General features: G+C 36.2%; 1 protein-coding gene across 1 annotated transcript; it reads right to left on the bottom strand.

The window, feature by feature from the left end:
• Positions 1–3558: 3558 nt before the first annotated feature.
• Positions 3559–8602, bottom strand: LOC110116680 (transcription factor RF2a-like). Its single transcript, XM_020850363.2, has 4 exons — positions 7074–8602; positions 6859–6991; positions 6640–6724; positions 3559–4125 (listed from the first exon to the last, which is right to left on the bottom strand). Exons 1-4 carry the CDS (start codon positions 8246–8248, stop codon positions 3890–3892), a joined length of 1629 nt encoding a protein of 542 aa, XP_020706022.1. The 5' UTR covers positions 8249–8602; the 3' UTR covers positions 3559–3889.
• Between the last annotated feature and the right edge of the window lie 1192 nt (positions 8603–9794).

Below are 9794 nucleotides of genomic sequence, written 5' to 3'. Positions count from 1 at the left end.
TTATTTGGAATATTTACAATATTTTGTCAAGTTTATTGTGAAGTCGTTGTAAGAAAAATAATTTAGCTATTATAATTGCAATAAATATTTTTTCATCACAACAATTTTTGAAAAACAATAAAAAAATAAGTATGAAAATAATCTGTAAAATAAAATTATGATTGGTGTTGGACAACTTTCTTTCTATTTTGCTTTTCTAATCACAATAACAAATTTTCTTTGGCCATTTATTTTTCATTGTTTTAATAATTTTTATTTTTTTTACAAGAAAATTATTTTCTGCAGTAACTTTCAAAAAAAAAATTTCATAATAATAATATTACAATAATTTTTTATACATCATCAAAAAAATATCTTAATCGGGCATGAATCTCGAGGAAAAATAAAATTGGGAACTTCCAAAATTAAAATTGAGACCATCGGAATTCCGATTTCAGCAAACTTACAGTCAAACTGAATGTCTCGAGAATACAAACCCAACGACACCAAAATCAACCTAATCCAAGCCCAAATGGGTCCAAATCAAGGGCCCAAAGTGCTGTTAGAAGGTTCGAACCATAATTTGTGTTACCAAACGGTTTCCAAATGTGACATGCTTATAGTGGAATCAAGCGGCTAGACGAGACGAATCCAACGATCCCAAGATCACGGAATTCCGACATCACTAAGTCATTCAAATGTCCATCAAACGGTCCACGATCAAGGGATTCAACATCGGTCGTTCATCCAAACCACTCTTCATTTGCTCTTAATTTCCACCTATTTATAGGTCATGTCACTTCAAAGAATCTATAAATAGAGCCACCTTTCCTCTTGAAAAGGAACCCTAAGCCTAAGGAGAAAAGAAAAAGATTGGAGATCACTCTTGCCTCTTAGCCTCCCACTACTTGGAGTTTTGTTGAACTATCACTTGAGGCATTGAGTTCCACCGGATCACCACTTGAGGTCTTGAGCTCCGCCGGACCACCACCTGATGCTTTGAACTCTGTCGGACCACCACCTAAGGTCCTGAGTTTCGGCAAACCACCACTTGAGGCTCTAAGCTTCACCAGACCACCACCTAAGGCCTTAAGTTCCACCGGACCACTACGTGAGGCCCTGAGCTCCATCGAACCATCATCTAAGGCCCTGAGTTCCGCCAGACCACCACTTGAGGCCCCGAGCTCCGCCGGACAATCACCTAGGGCCCTGAGCTCCGCCGGACTACCGCCTAAGGCCTTGTGTTCCGTACGGACCACCACCTAAGACCCTGAGCTCCGTTGGACCCCCACCTAAGGCCCATAGTTCTGCCGGACCACCACCTGAGGCCCTGAGTTCCGCCAGACCACCACCTAATGCTCAGCCTTTAGCCGGACCACCACCTGAGGCCCAGACTTCTGTCATATCATCACTTGAGGCCCAGAGTTCTGTTGGAACACCACGTGAGGCCTTAACTTCTATCAGACCACCACTTGAGGCCCTAACTTCTACCTGACCACCACTTGAGGCCCTAAGTTCTGCTGGACCACCACCTAAGGCCCCTGACTTTTGCCAGACCACCGCCTGAGGCCCGGTGTTCTACTAGACCACCACTTGACGCCCGGAGTTCTGCCGAACCACCAAGTGACCCTGGAGTTTTGTCGGGCTACCAATAAACTCTTGAATTTCCAAGTCACGACGGACTTCTACCAGACCACCAAATGACGTCGGAATATCATCCCCGTTTGTCACAAGATTTGAACTTTGCAGTTGACATTTGTAATATGATCGCCCTCAAGGACGAGTCAGCCCGCTGTAATCTATTCGAGTTCTAATTGAATCATTCTCAACTGGCCAGGCCCCGTGGTTTTTTCTTTTTCTAAGATTTTTCACGTAAAAAATCTTGTGTTCTCTGTGTGTGAGGTATATATCTGTGCAATGCTAATATGTAGAACTCTAACTCTATCGCCGCGTATACTCTAGCCCGCAACAATTTTTATAAAAAATTATAACAGTCGAAGCTGGGTGTGATCTTCTGATCAAATAGGGTCCTACCCCGTCAACGACATACATTTAATAGAGTGAGCTGGTACCAAAAGCCATTATAAAAAACCATAAAAGCATGAATAAATAGTTAAATACTGTGAATTATGTACAAATATTTTATAAGTATTAGGTCCAGACGTGACACATGACAATAATACCTTGATTATAAAGTTTCTCGTGGATAAGATCAATAGCTGTCGCTTGTCTTATTGGCCTGATTTATAGCCCGCAACCATATTTGGTTAACATTAAATTCATGAAGAACTTTTAATCAATAAGTGTGCAAGACTGATTCAACCTTTGTTAATTACTATGGTTTCATTTTTAACAGCTTTCTTGCTTATTCTTAAATCAAAATTTTAGTAAAAATATTAATTCTTTATATAAAAAATATTTTAAGAAACAATAAAAAAATCGTCCCAAATAAAATTAAAGGCTTCATTTGGGACGATTTTATTATTGCTTCTTAAAAATATTTTTTTTGGACATTTAAGCCAATTAAGGCAGACACACACAAATCGCATATACAAGACTTGAACTGAAGACCTCTTAGTTCGCAGCTTAAGCTTCCAACCAACTGACCTAGATGAGTTGTGTGTAAAGTAATTTTTTAGTACAATAATTTTAATTTTTTGTACTAAAAAACTGTCTTAAGAAGCAGTAAGAAAGTTATCCCAAATGAAAACTAAATCAATGATGATTCTCATTTACTCAACAAATCTTGATGTGTTGGCTGAGAACTTTGACGATCAACCAAAAGATCTTAGATTTGAATCTTACATATATGATGCAAGTATGAGTGAATTTTTTTAATTAACCTAAATTAAGAAAAAAATTCTCATTTAATGTATGCATTATACTTTTGGATGACTTTGATTTGTTTCCATCTGTGATTGGAGGCATCGATTCATATTAATGATTCGAATTTGAGCTCAATCCAAAATAATATCATTCAGATACAATTTAGATAAATGCTTTATCCAATTGAATGCTATTTAAAAATATTAAATTATGAAGATTTTAAAAAGTTAATCACCATTAATTATTATAAATAAGGCTTTATTATTTCAAATATGACATTATTTGATTAATAATATTCTGTAAATAATATTTTAGACCAAATAGATTTTAAATTTTAAAAATGTAATGAACAAGATAACCTTCAGTCATGAACCACTTAGGCTTTTCATTTGGAGTAATTTTCTTATTAATTCTTAAAGCAATTTTTTAGTGCAAAAATTATAGAAACAATAAAAAAATCATCCCAAACGAAATCTTAATCCTATATTCTGCCCTAAATTAATTATTTTTTGTAAGGAAAAAAAAAATGTTCACCTTGTATTCATATAAGCAAAGTCCTATATCATTTCATCTGTGTGTGAGCTGGATATCTATTCAACTTTTCATGTCATGTATATATTTTGAAATCAAATTGAATGATAATCTATTTGAGATGATTTTATTTTTCATCAAATAAACACTTAAATGTTCATGATCAAACAATATAAAGAAACCCAAATAAGAATATGCAATGAACAAATAGATCGTCTGCAATGAATAATAAAGTAAAAAATTAAAGCCAGCAAAGTACTAGCAAATTTATCAAACAAACATGAAGTACAAGTTAACCAAAAAAAAAATTTTGCATAAAAGAACAATATAGGCTGCAGCAACTATTCAAATCCATCCTGTTCGTTGTAGTTGAGACGAGTACTTCTAGTTACAAAACAAATACGGCCCTTATACATTCCAAATTATCTACTTGAACAAAAAAAATAAGAGTTTAAAAGAATTTCAGAAAGAAGAACGAAAGCATAACAAGCGAACCTTTTTGATTGCCTTGTAAGTAAGAAATGGTTTGGTGTTTGAGCGCCTCAGTAGTAAATCACTGGTTCATTTCAGTATCTGAAGCATCAGCGTTTAGCTTTTGTTCCTGTTTTTCAGGCGACTGGAGAGGGTGAAGAGCCATTTGTGAGGCATGGATATGGTGTTTTTGCAACTGCTGTTGAAGTTGTAACATTTGAGGCTTTAGTTGAATTTGATGGTTTAAGCTAGCAGAGAGTGGTTCCCCAGTAGAAAGTTTCAGACGATGAACCTCTGCGGACAGCGCTTCATTCAAAGCTGAACATTAAACAAAAAGGTACAAATTCAGTTGGAATTTGTTTTATGGCAATCAAAGTACAATTTATATTTACATGAAAAGGTTCAAGTAGCTCCTAAGGAAGATAAGATTAGAGAGAGCCGTCTTAGATGGTTTGGTCACATAAAACAGCACTCTTCCGATGACCCGTTAGGAAAGTAGAAAAATAAAACAAAAGAATGTCACAACTGGCTCAAAGTACTATGCAGCTTCCATATTGCAGGTTAGCTCACTTCACCAATCTTTGGCACAACTTAACTTATCGCTCCTTAACAAAGTAATGGATCAAAAAGACAAAAAAAAAAAAACATTTTTTTGAAAAGAAACTAAAAAATTATGTCCATGAAACCAAATATATCTTTCAATAATCTGAAGATAGCGAAATAGAAAATAAAAAACTTAAAACCGTCTTAGAAAATAAATATTATAACAATACTCTCAACTTTGAGCAGTACATAGTCAATCTCAGAATACATTCAAAAGAAAGCTGTCCCAGGCCTATTATTCTATAAAAAATGAATTCATCTAACATTGCCAACGCCAAATAAATCAATCTAGTTAACCTGCTCGAAAAACTATTCTCTCAAATGCAATCAACTCTAAAAGCTTCAATTGAATTTTTTTCTATAATGTCTATGAGAGGCCTAATTTGATGTTAAAGCTCACAACTTTTCATGGGCACAAACTTCAAATTCAACATAATTAGAATATTTTTTCACTATGGTTTTTCTATTTCATAGGAGTGTCTTGAAATGAGAAACTTTAGGTAGAATGATTCAATGTAAGCGGTTGTTAGGTTCACAGACACTGCAATGCAATCCATGTTATACCATTTAGTTTGCAGACATTTTTAAATAACTTTCATATAATCAACACGTGCCCTAAATCAACGGCATCTAGATATCAATAAAAATTGGGTGACATCTACGGAAGACCCTGACATCTTCTGAAACCTCTCAGGATGCTCTTAAAATAAGACTAAGGCTTCGTTTGAGATGGTTTTTCTTACTACTTTTTAAAGCAGCTTCTAATACAAAATTTTAATTTTTATACTAAAAAGATGCTTTAAGAAGCAGTAAAAAAATGAAGCCTAAATCAAATACAAACTTTTTGAAAAAAACATTGCCATCCAATAATACTGCAATCAAAATAGCCCCCAGGAAATACTATGTAATCAAAGTAATCAACCTCCTAGTGATGCATAGTATAAAAGGTTATGGTAGTCTACTGGCAATTCAGAAGGTATTCAACGCAATTAAGAAATTAAATTTATTCTATGAAATTAAAATTTTAAATATCAATCACATCCATGACATGGGCTTCGTTTGTACAATCATGTCACTATTGTGTTGCATTTTTTAATATAGTCACAACTACCTCATAAAGATGGACAAGTTGCTACACACGTCTTTCTAAATGCCCGGGGTCATGAAATGGAAGTGTACGCGCATTATAAGAAAAAATAGACTTTAACAAACTAGGCCATAATGAAATGTCAGGTATTTAAAATTGAAATAATAATGAATTGACTGTATCTATTTTTATATCTCCAGCACAAATTAGACGCTTGATATGCAAGTTTTTGGAAGCAAAGCAATTGAACAAGAATTACCAAACATGGCAAAGTTAATAATGTGATTATTATCTATCCAATACAGGAAAACAATTGGAGTGCTAACATCCTCACAAGTACCTACGATTCCTAAAACTATCAACAAACCAACCGCCAACAGCCTATAAAGTCCCTACGATTCCCAAAACTATTAATGAAAGCTTCATTTGAGACGACTTTCTTACTACTTCTCAAAGCTAGCATTCCAAATGAAGCCGAAGTCAGAATCAATCTATTTAGCATAATTATCAAAGTTTGGGGTCTAATTTTACAACCCTGATATAAATTGATGGAGAGCATCTTAGTTAAAATGTTCCATAGACATATGTGATTTAGTTTGTTACAAGTTTGTTATAGATTTCTAGAACTTTTTTGATTTCTCTAGATTTCTCTTGCTAGCTTATGAGTATAACCCATTGTAAGAAGGAAGTATGGATGATTATTTGTGGAATTAAAACAGTATTTTCATTGTTTTTAGGTGTTAGAACTGTTGGGCTTTTAGAGTTATCTTCTTCAGGTTTTCTCCCCACGTCATAAATGCATTCGCCGTGAGATAAAAGAGAATATCATGATATTTGTTAGCCGAGTAGAAACCCATACGGGTGGAATAAGCAGTCTATCATGATCATTTTTTACTTGCATTGATCTAGGAAAACACCATAGCACAAATAACAGTTTGTGTACAAATATACCAAAAACAAGTAAGCAGGAATAGCAATAACATGTATCGTTTATTCGAGCAACACGGATACCCGTACCTAGAGACATCATTGTATACAAGTTGAGAAAAGCCTTTAAAAAAAAAACTGCCAGCCTTCTTGTTTGGTGTAAAGAATCATATTCATAAATCTAGGTACAAAAGTTTTAGTAAAAAGAAAATTACCGTCTCTAAGCTGTGCTTGCTGCTCCATAGCTTGCAATCGAAACTTCAAATGATTATTCTGAGATGCGATTCCCGCTGAGTCTCTCTACAGAAGTCAAATAAAAGTATTAAGAGAACATCTTAGATCAACTGAAAGCCAAAATTGCTTCAATATTTCCAAATTATCATATTAACATGCATTAGCCAATAACAACGGACAAAAAGCTTTTGCAAAAACACCTGTAACAAAGTCAGCTGAGCGGACAATGTTGTTGCTTCTGTCTGCAAAGTTTGCACCTTGTGTTCCAGCTCTGAGATATAGCGCATCTTTCGCTCCTTGGAACGAGCAGCAGATTGGCGATTTGCTAATATCCTGCCAAATGAACACAAGAAATTTGGTAGGATTCTGAAGTACCATGTTATAGTAAATGACACAAATGAGAAAATTTAAGCACCTCTTAGCTCTTTTAGGATCACTCATTGCTATCTCTGCAAGCTTTTCATTAGCCATTATTTTCTTCATCTCGGCACCAGTAAACTCCCCATTACCAAACTCCAAACTAAATGTGTTGGACATCCCATCCATTGATCCGCTATGTGAATGTTGACCAGGCCTATCCCCAGGGGAAGGCGGTAGCTTTGGTAATTCCTCTCCAAAATTCAACCTTCCCATAAAGCTATCCATCGAAAGACTCCTACAATGTCTAGGCGCGATATTGATCGGAGAAGGATCTCCAACTGCGCTTCTCTTGTGTCCCTCTTTTCTCTCCACCATTCTACTCACACCCTCATTCATACTACTCTCAGCTTCATTCTCACTACTTTCGGCACCATTCGTCTTGGAGCCGCTAGCCTTGCTGTCTAAGTCATCACGCTTATCTTCAGTACCAGAAGAATTGAGAGTGTCCAAGCTGTCCAGATTCATGTAAGCATTGATGAGATCATCTCCTCCATCTCCCTCAGATTTTAGATCACTATCACCTTCTCTATCACATTCAGTCTCTTGCTTCACAAATTGAGTTTGGCGCTTAACCAATCCAATAGGAGGGCTTTCTCTAGTCACCTGCAGATGTTGAGGCAGCGGGGGGAGTCCGGACATAGGATTAGAAGACTGTAGAAATGCAGACGGGATGTCGCTCTGTGATCGCCTATGCGCTTTACGCGGAGGGATCCCTTCAGTGACGGCATGGTCTCTTCTTGCAGGCAGGAGAGGAGTTTGCTGCGTGAGGGGGGCAGCCGCAGAACAGTTCTCCATGTTCACATCGGTGGGAGCCGCCTGGTCGGGAAAAGGTGAAGAAGTGAACGATGGCAGCGAGTCCAGAGAAAAGAAAGAAGGCTGGGAGAGGGAGCGGCAATGCGAAGGCAAAGGATTTAAGTTCGCTGGAGACGTCGGCGCGGCACTGCCGCCGGGGGTTGGGATCTGGGGGTATAGTGAGGTAGGGGTGAATAATGGATGGACAGGGGGGATGCCGGGGCGCTTGGAGACATCAGGGATGAGGGTAGGAGGGAACTGGCGGTAGAATACGCGGCCGCCGGTCGTAGATTCCAATCGGCTGGGGAAATTAGAAGAGGAAGAAGAGGGTTTTAAAGTCTGCATCATACCGTTGCGGGATTCCTCTGCTTCCTCCATGCAGAAGAAGAAGAGAAAACGGAGGATTTGTAATTGAGTTTTAGAAGAAGGTAGGCAAGGGAAGAGGAGGAAGACGAATGTGCCGACAAATGGAATGCCGGCAACCGCTGCCTAGGCTGCGGATCGCGCCAAATGTGTGATGGATAATGAGCATAAAGGCGGTAACTCAGCTTCGTCAGAGGGCGGAGCAGCCGAAGCGTTCTCTCCTTCTCTAGTGTGCGCTCTCTCTCTCTCTCTCTCGCCTGCGTTGCTTCTGAGTCCAGTATCCTTTCGAGTAGTCTCCGATTCTTCCGTGTGGCCGAGGCGGACCCCTCGGCTTGCCCGCCCTTTCTCTCTCTCACCGTGGAAATCCGCGTGAATTTAAGGAGAATTTCAATTTCATGTCAGCGTGGGTTCTATCCGAATTTCATTTCGCCTTTATTACCCACTGAAGCTCTGCAGAACGGCCAAGTCTTATTTTGTAATTTCCTTCTACAATAAATTATTGCAATTATAATTGGATAATGTCAAAATGCTTTTTAGCCGTGTTTTATTAAAATTTTAATAATATTAATTCTTTATGAAATATATTGCAGAGCATTAAACAATAATTCATAGAAATAAAATCAAAATTCTACAAAAATATAAATAATTTTGTATAATAATTTGTGAATAAAATATGTTATAAGAATTATAAATATGATTTAGATGATATATAGACTAAAAATTAGCCAACTCAGCCTCATGATTAATCAAAAGAAGTCGCCATTGTGACCTTTGAGTTCAAGTTGCCCCAAGCCCTCCAATCAAGTATTCTTAGCCCAATAGCAAAATATACAGAGTTAGAAGATATTGAAAATATTTACCCATAATTACTTATCAAAACTCAGCAAATTCATATGAACTTTATCCACAAATTCATAAAAAATCTTCTCTAAAATAAAAGTATCAATTTGACCTCGACTGTTTAGCTAGGAATCAAATTAATCTTTCTATGTGGTCATTTAATTTCCTATTTAAAAAAATAATAAACTAAAATGAGGCTTTTAAATAATCTGAAATTATTTTAATACTCAATAAAAAGTTCGGAGATTATTTTGATCTTTTAATCGTTCAAAATTAGAGTCCACATTAAAAATATAAAAATATAAATTCCCTCCATTACTCACCCACACCTACCCTAATTTGGAACTTTTTTATTAAAATCATTGCATACTATTAACAAAATCAAAATTCATATGTTGTTTATTCTTCATTTATAAAAAAAATAAAAAATTGAATGGCCAATTTTAAATTTGATTTAAATGATCTTTAATTCAGAATATTATCAATAACTTTCAAATCTTTATGTACTAAAGTAATTTACACCAATAATTATTTGTTTTTCTAAATTAGAGTGATTGTAATCTTAGAAGTAATGAATAAAAAAGATTCATGTAGCCGATCTCAAAGTAAAATAAAGCCTTGTTGTTGTTATAGGGTGAATGCAATCTTTGGTAGATAAGCTTAATTAAATATTTACTATTTGCAACAAATAGCATCATTTCATTATTGATCTGGTCAGTAA

This window comes from Dendrobium catenatum, unplaced genomic scaffold, assembly GCF_001605985.2.
Source record: "Dendrobium catenatum unplaced genomic scaffold, ASM160598v2 fragScaff_scaffold_793, whole genome shotgun sequence".
NCBI lineage: Eukaryota > Viridiplantae > Streptophyta > Magnoliopsida > Asparagales > Orchidaceae > Dendrobium > Dendrobium catenatum.
Note: the sequence above shows the minus strand (reverse complement) of the source record. Positions and strands in the feature narration are given on the sequence as shown.